The sequence below is a fragment of the Sphaeramia orbicularis genome, chromosome 6 (genome assembly GCF_902148855.1).
Source record: "Sphaeramia orbicularis chromosome 6, fSphaOr1.1, whole genome shotgun sequence".
In the NCBI taxonomy this organism is placed as follows: domain Eukaryota; kingdom Metazoa; phylum Chordata; class Actinopteri; order Kurtiformes; family Apogonidae; genus Sphaeramia; species Sphaeramia orbicularis.
The window spans coordinates 11,045,376-11,065,304 of NC_043962.1; the positions used below are offsets into that span (position 1 = coordinate 11,045,376).

General features: G+C 34.9%; 1 protein-coding gene across 1 annotated transcript in view; it reads right to left on the reverse strand.

The window, feature by feature from the left end:
• Window positions 1-19,929, reverse strand: part of LOC115420571 (protein-methionine sulfoxide oxidase mical2b-like) — a 323,437-nt gene that overhangs the window by 250,135 nt on the left and 53,373 nt on the right. Inside the window, 1 exon segment of the mRNA XM_030135922.1 lies at window positions 15,433-15,765. Coding sequence (XP_029991782.1) covers window positions 15,433-15,696 — 264 coding nt within the window. The 5' untranslated portion in view covers window positions 15,697-15,765.

The following is a 19,929-nucleotide window of genomic DNA, read 5'->3' on the forward strand; positions in this document are numbered from 1 at the left end:
CCACAGGGATATTTACAGGTTCCAGCAGTATCCACAAACTTCAAAACAAAAGTAGTAAAACACAATAGTAAGAACACAATCGTAAAAAGAAAAACTTCAACTTTCCACAAGGAGTCAGTGCAACAGGAGACAGTTGTGCTTAGAGTCAGTGCAATGAATGAGTCTGTGCAAAGGATAAGGATAAAGTGCAGTGTAAATAATGCAATGTAAAGTGTGCATAGAACTGTGTTGAAATAATGCTAATCCATTTGTGCACAGACTACTGATATTATTTGACAGTAGAAGCTCTATTTTCAGAAATATTGGATTTTCAATAGCACGTGTATGTGAAAACTTTTGCTGGTGGACGGACGTGACATTACCCATGATGCTCTGGTCAGTACCAGTACTTTATTAGTAATAAACTTATAGACTTACTATTGCTAATTCTCCTCTTATTCATAAATGTTAGTATTGTGGATCTAAAACAATAACAGCTGACACAAAAACACAAAATGTGGCAGTGGACGGATGTGACATGGTTGTTCCAGATCCCATCATACTGATGCTCGGCAGCCATGTCACCGTTTACACTAATGATCCCTGTGCAAAAACTAGGATCAGAATTATTTATTGTATAGTTTATCATCATACTAAAGAGGAAATAACAATATAGAATTGTTATTTCTTTATAAAAATGCTTATTATTAGAAAACTGTTGCTTTAAAAAGTGACGTGTGACATTCTTCATGTATGTATTGGCGTAACAGAAGCAGGATGGATCAGCACCATACTCCATATTGAACCTGTAAAAATAAAACAGGTGATATGTAGGAGAGAATCTTGTAAGAAAAACTGAGGAATCTAAAAGAATAGAAGATTTGTTTTTCAGGTAAATTCAGTTCAAATATAACTTGGCCATTTGTGACATGAAAATATAGCATTAATTGTGATGAAACTGGACATTTTTGAGCTGAAAACATAGTTGAGCATCAACATGTTGAACAGAACTGAAATCCTGTAAATTTGCATAACTTGCATTTACCAACACTAAGTTCCTTTGGGGATTCACTTCTATTGATTTCTTATGCACAAAGACATAAATAAGACCTCTAAGCAAATTTCAGCCAATATACAAACAAAAAAGTCACAAACATCAAACCTAATATAAAGGAAATCTGGACATGGCTCTTACAGGTTTCTACAAGTTAAATGTAAGACTTTTTAAGACTACTTTGAGGAGAATTTAACCCATAAAGACCGAGTGTTATTTTTGTGGCAGTTCCCATATGAATTTTTCTCTTTATTTTAACCTTTCGTAAGTGATTTATGTCCATTTATTATAATTTTATCGTCTGTATTTTGTGCTTTTTTTATGATAATCATGTATTTTCCTATATTTAATTCACTGATCATGTAGATGTTCATAAAAGCTCAGAGTAAAGTTGAGGGTTATTATATCAAAACAGAGAAAACTGAAGAAAAAATGACTCTTTCAGCAAAATCTATCATTAACTGAAAATAAACCAAGCGTGTCCACCCACTGTTATTGATCCAACTCCATGGGTTTTACTGGTGAATCAATGTTGTAGAAGATGATGGTGTTTCCACGGTAACTACGAAGCCTCTGAACGTCCAAATGGGTCATATCTGATGACCATGAAAAGATGACAAACTGTATTTTACACCAATTATTTACGTGTATTGATAGGATTAGTGGATCAACAGGTATTAAACAGTTTAGATCAGTAGATGGTTTGCGTCACCGGTGGCTCTTTGGGTCTTTATGGGTTAAAGCTAAAACAATGAAGAATCGAAAGCAATGACAACCAGGAGGAAGTCAACTAAAGCAAAGAAAATGACAGAAGATGATGAAGACAAAGAAGACAGATTAAAAGATGATGAATAAGAAGATGAAAAGAATCAAGATGAAGAAGTCAGGGAGGAAGAAGAACAGCAGAAGTTCACCTTCAGAACAGTTTTAAAAAGGACTGTCATGAAGGAAACCTTTTCATTATTTTCCATTTTCAAACATCTAAGTTTTGTATTAAATCCAGTCTTGTATAACAGTAGAACATATTCTGACATTAATAAAAGGAGTTTTAAACAGACATCTGGTTTCACTTAGGGGCCTTTCAACATATTAACCCATAAAGACCCAGTGCTACTTTTGTAGCGCTACAAATGAATGTTTTCTCTATATTTAACCTTTCTTAAGTGATTTATCACCACTGATTGTAATATTGTCCTCCTCATTTTGCAGTTTTTCAGTGTAAATCATCTATTTTCTTGTATTTAATTTACTAATTATGTACATGTTCATAAGAGCTCAGATTAAAGTTGAGGATTATTGTATAAAAAAAACTGAAAAAAACTGAAGTGACTTTTTTTTTAGCAAAGATATCATTAACTGAACATAATAACAAGTGTGTCCATGTTGAGCCGCATTATGTAATAAATTCCCATTATGTAATAAAAGCTCAAAATGTAATAAGAATGTCACGTCATTTTGTAATAAAGCCGCATTATGTAATAAACTGACGCATTTTGTAATAAACTACCTCAATGCATTATGTAGTAAATTTTTTCGCATTATGTAATAAGTTATTACAATTTGAGAAATGTATTACAAAATGCACTAGACACATTTTTATTTAAAAAATGTAATAACATGGTTCATTATGTAATAACAATCCAAATTAATATAATTTCAGAGCAATTTAGAAGAAATTAGTCCCAGGTAATGGAATCAGAACTTGAACCACACAGTTTAAAGATTAATTTAGCACATTACGTTTTCCTGAAAATAAAAATGTGTCAAGTGCATTTTGTAATAAATTTCTCAAATTGTAATAACTTACTACATAATGCGAAAAAATTTACTACATAACACATTGAGGTAGTTTATTACAAAATGTGTCAGTTTATTACATAATGCGGCTTTATTACAAGATGACGTGACATTCTTATTACATTTGAACTTTTATTACATAATGGGAATTTATTACCTCCGCCAAGGAGGTTATGTTTTTGCCAGGGTTTGTTTGTTTGTCTGTTTGTCTGTCCGTTAGTGTGCAACATAACTCAAAAAGTTATGGACAGATTTTGATGAAATTTTCAGGGTTTGTTGGAAATGGGATAAGGAAGAAATGATTAACTTTTGGGGGTGATCCGGAAGAAATCCTGGATTCTGGATCACTTTGAAATTTTCGTTAACATTGTGGTAAATGGGGCCAAAATTTTCGTTTCCCAATATCTCGCTTAATTATTGACCAAAACTCATGAAATTTAACTCAGGAATTGACAATGGGGTCCTCTATCACATTTCAAAGGCTGATCCGGATCTGATCCAGAAGGCGGATTTTATCTCAATTTATATAAAAAATGGGGGTGCCCTTACTTTTTGGCCTACTGTGCCTTTAATATTAAAGGTAGACATTTCTGACAAGTGCCGTCGTGTAGCTCAGTCAGTTCCGCATCGGGAGTATGCCACCGGATTTCATGTAGCTTTAATACTTAAGGAGCTAGATCCAGAAGAAAACCGCCATTACGAGAAATGTGATTTTCGTGAATAACTACTGAACTAATAAGGATATAATTATGAATCCAGTTGCTAATGGTATGTTTTCATGGTCAAGGAATCTTAAAATATAGGTAAAATAAATATGGGACTAATATTTATGGTGGAAATCCCAATATGGGGGAACTGTGCAAATCTCATGCAATTTGACTCTGGGATTTACAATGGGGTGTTCTATCAAATGGCAAAGACTGATCCGGATCTGATCCAGATTGCGGATTTTATCACAATTTATATAAGTGTTCTATCAAATCGCAAAGACTGATCCAGATCTTTTTAAAAAATAAATGTAGGATTTGTATCACCGATTGTGTGGGGAATTTTTGCGCTTGGCGGAGGTCTGCGCTCTCCAAGTGCTTTTCTAGTTACATAATGTGGCTCAACAGTCCATCCACTGTCATTGATCCAACTCCATGGGTTTTACTGCTGAATCAATGTTGTAGAAGATGACGGTGTTTCCACGGTAACTACAGAGCCTCTGAACGTCCAAATGGGTCATATCTGACGACCATGAAAAGACGACAAACTGTATTTTACACCAATTATTTATATGTATTGATAGGATTAGTGGATCAACAGGTATTAAACAGTTTAGATCAGTAGATGGTTGGTGTCACCGGTGGCTTTTTGGGTCTTTATGAGTAAATGCTAAAACAATGAAAACTAGGAGGAAGTCAATTAAAGCAAAGAAAATGACACAGAAGATGATGAAGACAAAGAAGACAGATTAAAAAGATGATGGATAAGAAGATGAAAAGAATCAAGATGAAGTCGTCAGGGAAGAAGAAGAACAGCAGAGACACGTCATGAAGGAAACTTTTTTCATTATTTTCAAACGTCTAAGTTTTGTATTAAATCCAGTCTTGTACAACAGTAGAACATATTCTGACATTAATAAAAGGAGTTTTAAACAGACATCTGGTTTCACTTCGGAGCCTTTCAACATATTAACCCATAAAGACCCAGTGCTACTTTTTTCTCTGTATCTAACTTTTCTTTAGTGATTTATCACCTTTGATTGTAATATTATCCTCCTTATTTTGCAGTTTTTCAGAGTAAATCACGCATTTTCTTATATTTATGTACTGTATTCTTTGTATGATGGTGTTTCCACGGTAACTACAGAGCGAAATGGGTTATATCTGATGACCATGAAAAGATGACAAACTGTATTTTACACCAATTATTTACATGTATTGATAGAATTAGTGGATCAACAGGTATTAAACAGTTTAGATCAGTAGATGGTTTCGGTCACCAGTGGCTGTTTGGGTCTTTATGGGTTAAAGTCAGACATAATTTTCATTATTGACAAATATAGAATTTTCATTGCGATAAAGTCTTGCTTATAATCAAACCCCATGTGTTACTGATGTATATACAGTCGAAGAAAAAATTATTAGATCATTAAAAGTCATCAAAAACAATGGTTATGCAATTATGTACTAACTCCTGTGTGTATCATGTGACTAAAACGGACAGAAAAGAAAACATGGAATGTCTAAAAGCACTGTTTTTGTCAGTACAATGCCATAGATATTAATGTAAGAACTGAAGTGACTTTGGTTATTATCAAGAAAACATGGAAAATGGATAGATATCAGCTCTGAAATTAAACTACTATGAGCTATTTTTGTTGTTATTATTATTATATTTGTCCAAACAAATGTACCTTTAGTTGTACCAGGCATTAAAATGAACAAGAAATTGAAGAAAACAAGGGGTGGTCTAATAATTTTTCTGCGACTGTATGTTTAAGGTAAAAAAAAGAGCAAAGAAAAGCAGCATCACTAAGTGAACGTGGGACCAGAAAAAGAAACGAGTACATCTGGAAAGTCTCAGTTGACCTCTGATCGCAGGCCACGTCTCATTTCCACAGCAGACATTTAACGGTTATAAGGGAAAATTAACTGGCAAAACAATTAGCACAGCCTTCTGGGAAGAGTCCGATATATTTGTCTTTCCGAAGATGACCTGCATTGTCTTCCAGTAAACGGTAAAAAGTCATGGAAAAATAAACCAACGTCCGGCTCTTCTGCTCTAATTTAGATTCACGATACGGTGGTTATAATAAAACCTGGACGCACACCCAGCCGCCGTTTATTCCCCAAATAGAAGCTTTTTCCTGAAAAAATGTGTGGGATAATAATCGGGCTGTTATTTGTGGCCAACCCTCAGCCCTGCCCTCTTCAGTTAATCTCCCCTCTGCAAGACCGTGGCCTCTTTCCTCTGTGGACATCTTATCTTTTCCTTCAGATATGACGTCTTTCCACTGCTATGCTAAGTGTGCAGCCTACAGTAAGACAATAAGACACTCAAACTGTTCTACAGCACATGGACAAAAGTATGCGGACACGCTGAACTCTGGTGTTTCTTTTCTAACAGGGGTCTGGGATACAAAATAATAATGACAAATGTTATAATATAGTTTTATAATGGGATAAATATCATTACATTGGTTAGTTTGGTTTAAATTGTTTTTGGTTCTGTTTGTTTTTTAACACTCTAGCAGCAAAACTATTGGTTGAATTCATTCCAAATTTGGTTTATAGATTGCCAGTAACCCAGAATGGACCTCATCACGTTTTGGGAAAAGTAGGTCAAAGTTCACATTTTTTATGAATTTTATAAATCTTTTTTGTTCCCCATTTACTTATAATGGGCGAAAATTCAAATATCTGTAGAAGCAAAACTATTGGTTGAATTCATACTAAATTGGGTTTATAGATTGCCAGTGACCCAGAACAGATGTCATTACATTTTGGGAAAAGTAGGTCAAAGTTAAAATTTTTACTAATTTTTTAAAATATTTTGTTTTCCCCATTTACTTATAATGGGTGAAATTTCACATGTCTGTAGCAGCAAAACTATTGGTTGAATTCATACCAAATTTGGTTTATATATTATCAGTGACCCAGAAGAGATCTCATCACATTTTAGGAAAATAGGTCAAAGTTAAAATTTTTTGGGAATTTTTAAAATCTTGGTTTTCCCCTGTTTACCTTTAATCGGCAAAATTTCACGTCTGTAACAGCAAAACTATTGGTTGAATTCATACCAAATTTGGTTTATTCATTGCCAGTGACCCAGAATAGATCTCATTACATTTTGGGAAAAACAAGTCAAAGCTTAAATTTTTTAAATTAATTTAACCCCCCCCCCATTTACTTAAAATGGATGAAATTTCCCATGTCAGTAGCAGCAAAACTATTGGTCAAATTGATACCAAATTGAGTTTATAGATTACCAGTGACCCACAATAGATGGGATTACATTTTGGGAAAGATAGGTCAAAGTTAAAATTTTTCATGATTTCTTTTTTTAAATATCTTCCCATTTACTTATAATGGAGGAAATTTCACCTGTCTGTAGCAAAAAAACTATTGGTTGAATTCATACCAAATTGGGTTTATTCATTGCAAGTGACTCAGCATAGATGTCATTACATTTTGGGAAAAATACGTCAAAGTTTCAATTTTTTTATTTTTTATTTTTTTTAATTTCCCCCATTTACTTATAATGGAGGAAATTTCACCTGTCTGTAGCAAAAAAAACTATTGGTTGAATTCATACCAAATTGGGTTTATACATTGCCAGTGACCCAGAATAGATGTCATATTTTGGGAAAAATAGGTCAAAGTTTCAATTTTTTTATGTTTTTTTCCCCATTTACTTATAATGGGGGAAATTCACATGTCTGTAGCAGCAAAACTATTAGTTGAATTCATACCAAATTTAGTTTATAGACTGTCAATGATCCAGAATCAATGTCAGTACATTTTGGGGAAAATAGGTCAAAGTTTCAATTTTTAATGAATTTTTCAATTCTTTTTTTTTTCTCCATTTATTTATAATGAACGAAATTTCACATCTATAAAAAAATCAATTTTGTTTCAATTTACTTCAAACTTGGCACATACGGAGTGGAAATTGATATGCTGACATCAGCTGGATCGATGCCAAAATAAGCTGTAATACATGCGAGGGGCGGGGTTTGTTGTGCGTGGAACCACTTGTTATCTTTGCTTCCAAAATGCCTCAGAGATGGTTTTTACGTAATTTCTGTTAACATCGATATTTTTTTTTAAATCCATGACTATGATTTTAAACGATCTACCTCTAAATTTCTAAAATATTTTTCATGCTTTGACTGTAAATAATAATTTTTTTACCACAACTAACCATCTACTTTTGTCACATCTCACTTTAGGAAATCTTGATGTTTATAAACTATATGGACATAAATATTGGGACGCATCATGTCTACAGCTCATGTCTATACTGATTTGAGATAAAAACATCAATATTTCCTTAAAGTTTAATAGAAGATTTTTCTTCCTACACGAGATATGAAGAAAGTAGATGGTTAGTCGTGGTAGAAAATTATTTACAATCAGAGCATGAAAAATATGTTAGAAATTTAGAGGTAGAACATTTAAAATCATAGTCATGAGTTAAAACAACAACAACTACAACAACAACAACAAAGTTAATGTTGAGAGAAATTCAGTAAAAACCATCTCTGGAGGCAAAGACAACAATTTAAACCAAACTAACCAAAGCAATACAATGATATTTATCCCAATATACAAACTATATTATGATATTTATCATTATTGTTTTAAATCCCAGACCCGTGTTAGAAAACAAACACCTGAACTCAACGTGTCCACATACTTTTGTCCATCTAGTGCATGTTTGACAGTTGCACAACGTCAGAGATTTGCTTCTGAACATCTTGACCTGTGCATTACACCTAATTAAGTTAGTCCCAGTCAATGCGCTTAATCCAGCCTCTAGAAATCAGGATTACTTTGTTGTAATTCATTATTTACATATAATTACATCATAGTTCCACTTACATCATCTGTTTTCTAAGTAAATCCTCACTGGCAATAATGTCAGTTACACAAATTATTCCTAAAAATGAGTCAGATCTTCAGACATTAATGGAGCTGTAATGATTCATCTGAAACGACACTATTTCTAGTTTTACTTTAGAGGTTAAAAGTGTATTTTCAGTGGATATTTGCTACATAACAGCCTTTTTCCCTCACACATTAGGATCTGTTACTGACTTAGTGCTCTCTTTACTTAAGCTGTTCTGTGCCAGGCCATGAATACACCGGTTTCATCCGTGACCTCGGTGAACTCAGGAGATAAACGCACCGACATGGACCGTTGTGGTAAAGCTGACAGTCAAACTGATGTTCTAAACACACGTCTGGGTGTCGACACAACACACACAACAACACAACAACATAGAACTATGGAGTTAAATTTGTGTTTAATGATTTTGTTACTTTGGGGAAAAAAGCAACTAAAAAACCGATCAACTTCAAACATATACACCTAAACCCTTTCATGCATGAATTATGAGAACCTTATTCAAGTTTTGTGTTTTTTTTTTCCTGGGTGTTTTTATTCTTCTTTAGGCATGGAAAAAACTATGTGATTAAAAATTTTTTATGAACTTATTTTATGTCCACTCTGCTGGAAACCACTCCTTTCGTTTTTGAAGCGAAGAAACATGTATTTACTGATATACTGCGTGAAAACTATGAAATAAAAACATTTTTATCCCATAAAGACCCAAACATCCACCAGCAACCAAAACCATTTACTGATCTAAAATGTATAGTACCTTTTAATCCACTAATCCTATGATTTTATTTGATTGATTGATTTATTTATTTATTTTGAACATGCAACAAAACAGAAAAACAAAACAAAATAAAAACAAAATAAAACATTCAAATGGACAGAATCTATCTCCAAGCACATACAAGTCTGAATTTTGCATGGTCGAAAAGGAGTAGGAAGAAGTATGAATTTATTTAATCCAACCCCTCAGTGCTTTCATACCTTTATCACTAACTTGATACAAGAGTCAAACAATAATATTTTCCCTAATTTTAACATCAAACCACAACAAATATGTATGAGTAATTGGTGTAAAATTCAATTTTATATCTTTTCATGGTCATCAGATTTGACCCATTTGGACGTTCAGAGGCTCCGTAGTGAACGTGGAAACACTGTCATTTTCGACAACATTGATTCACCAGTAAAACTCATGGAGTTGAATGAATAACAGCAGTCATAGATGCTTGTTTTATGTTGAAAAAGACACTTTTTCTTCAGTTTTCTCTGTTTTTGATATAACAACCCAAAAGTTTAATCTGAGCTTTTATGAACATCTATATGATCAGTAAATTATACAGGGGTTGGACAAAATAATGGAAACACCTTAAAAAATCAACAAAATATAATTTAATATGGTGTAGGTCCGCCTTTTGCGGCAGTTACAGCCTCAATTCTCCGAGGTATTGATTCATACAACTTGTGAATTGTTTCCAAAGGAATTTTAAGCCATTCTTCAGTTAGAATACCCTCCAACTCTTTTAGAGACGATGGCGGTGGAAATCGACGTCTTACTTGAATCTCTAAAACTGACCATAAATGCTCAATAATGTTGAGGTCTGGGGACTGTGCCGGCCATACGAGATGCTCAACTTCATTAGAATGTTCCTCATGCCATTCTTTAACAATTCTAGCTGTATGGATTGGGGCATTATCATCTTGAGGTGAAGGTGTTTCCATTATTTTGTCCAACCCCTGTATATTGGAAAATACTTTATTTTCACTGGAAAAATGCAAAATACAGAAATGTATTTCATAATAAATGGCAACAAATCACTTAACAAAAAAAAAAAAAGGAAAAAAAATCATTTGGGAAATACTGCATAAGTAGCACTGGGTCTTTATGGGTTAATGCTGCTAATCTGATGTTTTCTTACATTTTAATATATTCTATTGCTAATAAAAATTGTGTTTAAAAAAATTGTCAATTACAGCCTAATAACAATTCGCAATTAATTTACACTCAAACACGTTACTGCAGATCAGGTTTATCAAGAACAGCAAAGTTACAGTAATGGTATGAATGTCAGCGTATGAGAGGATGCATAAGTGTCCACTGTGTCGGCTGATATGGAACTAAAACAACAAAACCCATGAATATACAAGAGAACAGCTGTCCACTGTAACTGTCCACTGGAGTGACCACTATGCATGAAAGGGTTCATGTGTCTTATCTTGTTGATGAAGAAGCAGAGCAAGCCCTCTCCTCCCGCCTACTTGCTATATTTGTTCTATATTCTACTAAAAAACTTGGATTAGCAGCTCACTCTTCCTTCACATTCGAGGGGAGGACATTGAACTGGACCCGAGAGGGAAGTTTTGTATGAGCTGCTTCTCTGAATAAACAAAGAATGGAGGAAAAAAAAAAAAAAAAAAAAAGAAAAACCTTGAGAAACTTCAATTCTTCTTCTTGAACTCTAAAATGATGGATATGTCCACTCTGATCTGTTTATATTTTCAAGTTTTTCTTATTTACACCTATAGTAGAGTCTGCATTACCCCAGTGCCTTAACCCATAAATGCCCGGTGCTACTTTTGTGGCAGTTCCAAAATATTTTTTTCTCTACATTTAACTTTTCTTAAGTGATTTATCACCATTTATTGTTATATCATCCTCTTTATTTTGCATTTTTTCCAGTGAAAATCAGGTATTTTCCTATATTTAATTCACTGATCATGTAGATGTTTGAAGAAGCTCAGATAAAAGTTGAGGGTTATTATATGAGAAACACAGAAAACTGAAGAAAAAATGACTTTTTCAGTCAAATCTGTCATCAACTGAACATAAACCCAGCGTCTCCATCCACTGTCCCAGATGAATTTTTCTCTGTATTTAACCTTTCTTAATGGATTTATCACCATTTATTCTAATATTATACTCTATATTTGACATTTTTTACTGTAAATTATGTATTTTCTTATATTTAATTTCCTATATTTCACTTAGATATTTGAGTCAATTCAAAGGTTATTATATCAAAACAGAAGAAAATGGAGAAAAAGTGAGTTTTGCAGCAAATCTCTTATTAACTGAACATAAACCCAGTGTGTCCATCCACTGTCCCAGATGAATTTTTCTCTCTATCTAACCTTTCTTAATTAATTTGTTACAATTTATTCTAATATTATCCTCTATATTTTGCATTTTTCACTGTAAATCATGTATTTTCTTATATTTCATTTCCTATATTTCATTTAGAAATTTGAGTTAATTCAAAGGTTGTTATATCAAAACAGAAAAAAAAAAAAAAAAAAAAAGACTTTTGCAGCAAATCTCTCATTAACTGAGCATAAACCCAGTGTGTCCATCCACTGTCATTGATCCAACTCCATTGGCTTTACTGGTGAATCAATGTTGCAGAAGATGACGGTGTTTCCATGGTAACTACGGAGCCTCTGAACGTCCAAATGGGTCATATCTGATGACCATGAAAAGATGACAAACTGTATTTTACACTAATTATTTACATGTACTGATAGGATTAGTGGATCAACAGGTATGAAACAGTTTTAGATCAGTAGATGCTTTTGGTCACCAGTGGAGTTTGGGTCTTTATGGGTTAAATGGAGACTTTTGGAAACACTTCTGACCCTGTTTTAGTTCTTAAACTCCAGTGTTGTCGTCCAGAACAGTTGGGAACAATGACACAGACCTCCATACTCACTTCCTGAACAGCTCTTATCAGTCATTACATGTCCTTCACTGGCTGTCCATGCCATTTTTTTTTTTTTTTTTGGCCTTTTCCGGGAGAAAACAGGACAACAGCCTTGACTACCAGCTGTTCATTTAACATGGATACTGCGTTTCAGCTTGTTTTTCTCTGCTAGCATCTGTTGTGTGTAGTTGAATTCTGCATTTTGCCATGGTCCTGCTGAGCATATCTACATCTGGATCGCTGTTATTCAAAGTATTTGCAATAATTTCTATGTCCAATGGCATGATGAGCAACCCCAACACAGACATGAGAATCTGTCTGAGTAATCAAGAAGAAACTAGGAGGAGAGAAGGAAAAAAAAAGAGAAAAAAAAGGAATACTGACATTTTGTTCTCAATTTCCACATATGTGCCTAAACAACCATATGATACATGAAATATTAAAAGCTTTTCTTTTCATTCAATGTATTTTTTTTTTTTTTAATTTCTTAGTTTTGAAACACAATGTGTCTATTTAATTTACCTACTGTTGAACCACTGTGAAAAACCCACTCCACAATGGGAAATATATTGTTATGAAAATTTTATTTTATGACATAAAGAAAATTATTAGCTTTAATATTGTATTATTAATTCTTTAGACTTTATGCAGGTGGTACATATCTGACATAAGTCCAGTGCTGCCCTGAAAACATCTGCTATACTTGTGTTTATTTGTACTTTTATGCTGAATAACTGGAATTTCAATGCTTATTCCACATCTATTTCCCAGCTGCTGCTGACACTGTTCCACCTTCACAATAAAGGCTAATGAGAATAAAAATGTTTTTTATTCTCATTAGCCTTTGAAAGGAGATAAAAATGGGGTCACAATTCAGGAACCAGGAATGTGCGCTGTTTTTATTTTTATTTTATTTTATTGTATTTCTGTTTTTATTTTTTATTTTATTGTATTTCAAATTTCATCTTATTTCTTGCACTTCAAAAATTCTATGTATAATCAAATATTTTAATGTGCGCTGTTTTTATTTTAATTTTATTGTATTTCTCTCAAATTTCATTTTATTTCTTGATGTATAATCAAATCTTAATGTATTTTAATATTGTATTTTTTCAATCAATGTGAAGCACTTTGGGCTACAATTTCTGTATGAAAGGTGCTATACAAATAAAATTTATTATTATTATTATTATTATTATTATTATTATTATTATTATTATTATTATTATCATTATCATCATCATCATCATTATTATTATTATTATTATTATTATTATTATTAATAATAATAATAATAATAAACAGTTTAAAGGGAAAAAAAAAAAGAAAAAAAGAAAAGAAACTAGGAGGAGTACACATTAGAACAGAGGCCAAATACAACGCAATATGATCTAAAACAGGTCGGACCAGTAAAATAATACCAACATAACATAAATAATGAAAAATCCAAACTTTTGTCTATGTTTTAGAGTGGAAAAAAAGTTAAATTACATTAGGAAAATGTTTATATCTACGAACTATCCTTGATAAAATGTCAATAACATGAACAACTTGAGATTTGTTCATAAAACAAGTGCAATTTTAACAATATTCTGCCTCAGTTTATCGTTTACACATGTGCATTAGAACTTACAGATTGTAGTGGATCTAAAAAGGCACAAAATATTTAGTAACAGTCAGAATATTGATAAAATTGCACTTCTCTAAAGACACTGCGATTTGTTCAAGTTATTGTGAAAGAATAGTTTGTAAATGTCAATATTTTCATGTAATTTAACTTTTTTTACACTAAAACACAGAAAAGATTGGAGTTGTCATTGTTTATTGGATATTATTATAGTATGTAACTGGTCTGACCCACTTGGGATCAAATTGGGCTGCATGTGGCCCCTGAACGAAAATGATAGAAACCTTTGTTAATATCTCAGTACAATTCTTTCATTTCACAAATTCATCCCGTGGTCCAGTTTGGACCCTTTGGGGAGCTGGTTTTGGCCCACAGACTGAATGTTTGACACCCCTGCCTTAGAATGACCCTCTACTCTTAATTATTATGAAAGTAATTGGATGACAAGGACAAACCAGCATCCATCAGGTGATTTGTTTTGTTCCAACAGGACACAACAGCACATTAAATTCCAAATTAATACAAGTTAAAGTGACGTAGATTATTATTTGTATTTAGTTGTATTTGTATTTATTGATTTAGTTACAGGACAGTGTGTATTGGCATTAGTTACAAAGAACAAATGCATGCACCAGATTTTGCATAGACGCTAATTTGCATCTGTTGTTCTGGACAAATGACCAAAATGATAAAACATCACTTAGATTACAAATTATGACAGTATTTGACTGGTCTGGCCCACTTCAAACTGGGCTGTATGTGTCCTCTGAATGAAAATGACGTTAATATTTGCGGTGTAATTTTTGCATTTCACAAACTCAACCTGTGGGCCAATTCAGACCCACTGGGGGGCTGGTTTTGGTCCACAGACCACATGTTTGACACCCTTGCCTTAGAACACAGGTGTCAAACATGGCCGGCCAAAGGGTCCAATCTGGCCCGCAGGATGAATCTGCAAAGTGCAGAAGATATTAACAGTCAAGGGCGTCAAACTCAAAAATAAAAGCATAATAACCTAAAAATAACGACTCCAAATTTTCTTCTTGGTTTAATGTGGAAAAAATAATATGACATCATGCCTATAAATAATGGCAACACCAATTTTTTCTCTTTGATTTACTGTAAAGAACATAAAATTCTGATATCTTTTAATAATAAAACGTCAATAACCTGAACAAATATGAACCTGAAATGTCTAAAGAAAAATAAGTGTACTTTTAACAATATTCTGCCTGTTTTGTGTCTTGGTAGATGCACGTATAAATACTGATCAAATTTTTCTTATTATTTCTTCTTATTTTTCTTCAGAAATTTCCATTTTTTCAGGTTTTTCACATCTTTTTGTTTGGATAGTTTGTAAAATGTAAAGGATTTTATAATTTAATGTTATTTTTTGCTCATAAAAAATTTGGAGTTGTCATTATTTATAGGTTATTATGCTATTATTTTACTGGTCTGGCCCACTGGAGATCAAATTGAGCTGAATGTGGCCCCTGAAAGAAAAGAGTTTGACACCCCTGCCCTAGAATGACTCAGAATGAAAGTAACTGGATGAAAAGACAAGCCAGCGTTCATCAGGTCATTTTTGAGCAGCAAATTAATTTCCAAATGAATGCAACATTTGGTCCAGATTTGGCTCAGTTTCATTCTTAGTGGGTCTTTCTTACCCTGGTACCCTGGCAGGCTTTGTTCTGGTTGTAGACCTTCTGCTGGGCCCGTTTGTCCAGTTTAGTCCACAGAGCCTTGACCTTCCAGTGGCAGACGGCGGCCTTCAGACAGCTGTAGAAGTTGCTGTAGTCCAGAGGGTCCAGGTCCAGCTGTCTGCAGAGGGTACTGAAGGCCTGCAGGGTCCCTTTACAGGTGGACGCCTGGACAAAGTTCTCAAAGAGCTGGCTGGCCTGCGCCGTACGCTCATCCTCCGTCTCCCCCATGTGTTCTGATGGTCAGCACTGTCCAGTCTACGCCAACACACGTTCACCTACTCTGGGTCGATGTTGGTTCTGAAAGACAAACAAGAAAAGAGACGTTAAAACAGAAGACTGGAAATGAAGAACCTGAAGAAGCAGGAGATCAGTTGAATATTCTGGACATTTAACTGAAGGTGGTGAGGTAGGGATGGGAATCAAGAACCGGTTCCTTTTGAGAACCGGATCCCAGTAGCTCGATTCCTTGGAATCGTTTGCCTGCCTGCTAAACGATTCTGCTTATCGATCCCGCCTTCGTTGAGCATGCGCAATGACATCACGCGTACGCTGCATTGTTTTGGTCAGATCGTGGCCAACATGGTGTTGAGGCAGAAACGAACGGTCTAAAAAGACGACACCAGGTCCACTGGAACACTGTCAAAGCTTCCATGTCTTCAAAAGGGTGGAATCCCTCCAATATCCTCAAACATTTGTCCACAGCATGTGACTCATTTACAGGAATGTCACGTATTTGATTCGCTACTTAGATTCACTTGTGAATGTAGCGGCAGAGTGAACGCTGGGCCCAGTTCTGGTTCCAGTGTGGCAAACAAACGTTGTAACTCCTCAAATACAAGTTTCCGAAGGTGGAGGAAAGGAAATGAGGTGCACAACAACCGGAGACGAGCAGAGTCGAACCGTTTCCATGTAGTAGAAATGTGACAATAGAGGAATTAGTAAAGCGTCTTTAGTTTCACTTTCACTGTACCCCCCCACCCCACCCCCGAACCGGCCCAGCATCATCTGTTATTATTTGTACATACTGTATATGTTATATTTTCTGTGTAGAAATGGAAATATAAAAGACAGTTAATGCAAACACACCCGTTTGTACTCTTTTATTCCCTCACCCAATGAGAATCGATAAGGAATCGGATCGATAAACAAAATTGGTAATAGAATCAGAATCATTAAATTCTTATCAATTCCCATCCCTATTTACAGGGTTCTTAAAAGTCTTGAATTTACAAATCTGCATCTAATACTTCAAAAAAGCCTTGAAAAGGTATTGTATTTGATATGGTAGGTCTTAAGTTCTGTTGTCATAAACTCATTCACTGTATTGAGTTTAAATGTGGCTGTTAAACGTCCAAACTGCAAATAAAATAACATTTGTCTACTCAGTTCCACCTGTTTCAACTCGACAATTTATATTGAAATTAGGAACCAATTATCGCTAACTTTGCAGAAATGATCACAAGACATTCAGCCCAACATGTGCAGCCGTTAGCGGCCCAAGAAAGCTGACTTTGGGAACTTTAAAGAACAGCTCGCCAGCAAAAAAGTAAATGTATGTCATGCAAATGAAAGCATGTCAACAGAACTCTTATGTAGCTTCATTCTGACGTTTACAGCCACAGAAACAGTCAGCAGTGTCATCTAACTCCAGTTCATATACTGTGTGTCTGGTGGACGCCTACAAACACTTCAAACACACCTCCTGACCCAGATCAAAACTACCGGTGTGAGTTAGTGGGTTTGTTTCCAGTAAGCAAACACAGATCCTGGTAAAACGACTTTACATAAATATGTAAATACACTTAACATTTACTCTGTGTCAGCAGACGCAAACAGGAAAACTGCATCCTGTAGCACACATGTGTCAAACATGCAGAACACGGGCCAAAACCAGCCGCCAAAGGGTCCAATCCAACCCCTGGGATGAATTTGTGAAATGCAAAAATAACAGTGAAGATATGAACACTCCAAGTTGTCACAATCATTTTAGTTCAGGTTCCACATACAGACCAGTGGATCAGACCAGTACAATACTATCAAAATAACCGATAAATAATGGAAACCCAAAATTTTTGTCTTGTTTTAGTAAAAAACAAACAAAAAAAAAAAGTAAAATTACATGAAAATGTTTACATTTACAAACTATCCTTTCACAAAAAATGTGGAAAAACCTGAACAAACATGAACCACCTAAAAGGTCTTAAAGGGGTCAAAATTTGCTAAACCCACTTTTATTAGTCTTTGGTTCATTTATTTGTGTATTTGGACCCTAATAGTTCATACAGTTTGAATTTGAACCCTCCAGGTGCTGCAAAACTATCTTTATACAGGGTGACCCAAAAAAACGGGAATTTTTGAAGTGCGTATTGGCAGACATGAGCAAGTCGCAGCCCTGCGAGACAGTGACCTTGAGCAAGTAAACACACCCCCATTTTAGTAACCACTGGCGGCTGTATGAGAATTGTTCGGTAACCGTGTGATCTCAAGATTCGGTAACCTTCCCTGGCCCCCTAGATCGCCAGATTTGTCGGTTTGTGATTTTTTTCTTGTGGGGCTATCTCAAGAGTAAAGTGTACACGACTCGACCAAGAACTCTGGATGAGTTAAAACAGAGAATTCGGGATGAAATTCGCAGTATCCCAGCTGAGATGTTGCAGCGGTCAATGAGGAATCTCAACAGCAGATTTCAAGAACGCATTTGTACAGGAGGACGCCATCTACAGGAAGTAATTTTAAAAAATTCAAAATTCCATCATTGTTTCTTAAATGGCATGTTTTAAGGTTTCAATTACTATGAATAAAATATTTTTCTTCCATCATTCTTGGTTTTATTGGATTGTTAAAAAGTTCCTGTTTTTTGTGTCACCCTGTGTTTATTCCAGCAAACGTGGATGAGTGGTTTTCTACAACCTGTTTCAATTCCTTCTTAATTTGTTACATTTTATATCTAGTTACATCATGACATTTGCACATATAAGGTCAAGACTTCTGACTAACATTTCTCCGAGTATGACATAATTGTTTATCAGCACCAGCGGTTGTAGTCCATACTGAAAATATGTCCAAACTTTGAGCCGATTACCTAAAATGTTCAGTTGTTGGTTGTATTAACAAACACAAGTGGCTGAACAGAACAGAGCAGCACAGCCAACAAACTGGAGGGGGCGGGGTCATGTGCATTTAAAGGGCCAGCGCTCCAAACCACCTTTCTGGTGTCATTACTCAGAAATAGTGTTGAAGATGGATCTGTGGAGTTGAATTAATGAAGAATTCAGACCCCAGCAGAGCATTTACAGTTTATGGAGACCACAGGGAAATGTTTGAAAATGCATAATTCCATTAAAAAAAAGCTAAATATCAGTCCTTTAAGAGAAGCGCAATTTTAACAATATTCTGCCTGTTGCTAAATGTATTGTGTTTTTGCAGATCCACTGCGATCTCTAAGTTGTGATACACATGTGTAAATGATAAACTGAAGAATAATATTGTTAAAAAAGCACATATTTTTCTTAAGACATTTCAGGTTGTTCATGTTATTCAGATTTTTAAGGAAACTTTGTAGTTGTAAGCACTTTCATAATAAATTTGATCTTTTTTTAGTGTTATTATTTTACTGGTCCGGCCCATTTGCCATCATATTAGGGTGTATGTGACACCTGTGCTGTAGAATGATACTGTAGTTGTGTTGTTCTAGTCCCCCACTCTGATCGCTCACACTAGTGGAGGTTTCCCATCCAATCAGAATTCTCAAATGCTATCGGTATTTTCCGTGCTTTGTTTCGATTGCTGTGCCATGTTCCTATATCCATCATCGAGCGAATATAGAAGACACATCAATTTTTGTCGACACTACTTGGAATCCACAAGTGCACAAATGACTTTAGTGTATATTGTGATTAATGCATCGAAAATCAAAGAGTCCTGAATCATTCTACACGATGGAAAACTTTGAAATCATATTAAAAAAATGAGGCCACATTCCAGAAGTAAGGAATGTCTGCAGCCCACCCTGAAAATAAACCGCAACCGAGGTCATTGTGTTGCTTCATATAGCCCGAGTGTTAGGTCCTGCATTCTATATGAACACGACTGCACTGGACCCACACCTTCCACTCCACACAACAACAAACCCACAGAGATCAAACGGTCATTAATTAGGCTGCACATATTTTTTGCTTTTTTAGTACAACAAAGATATTTTCCTCCTTTAGCTCCAGTGAATGCCTGATGGGATTATGAGCGGGTCTGTGCTGGAAGGGGTTCAGCTGAGCAGTCACGAGAGAAGCTGGAACATGAACGCTGCAGGAATACAAAAAAACAACACATGCAGAGTGGTGACCTGCAGAACCAGCCCAGAGGCACAGCAAATGTACAGGACGTCCATACAGTGGCTTTACAGTTGAACTAACGAATCACAAAAGCAGATGAAGAAACAAATCTGTGGGAATGATTACAAAATGA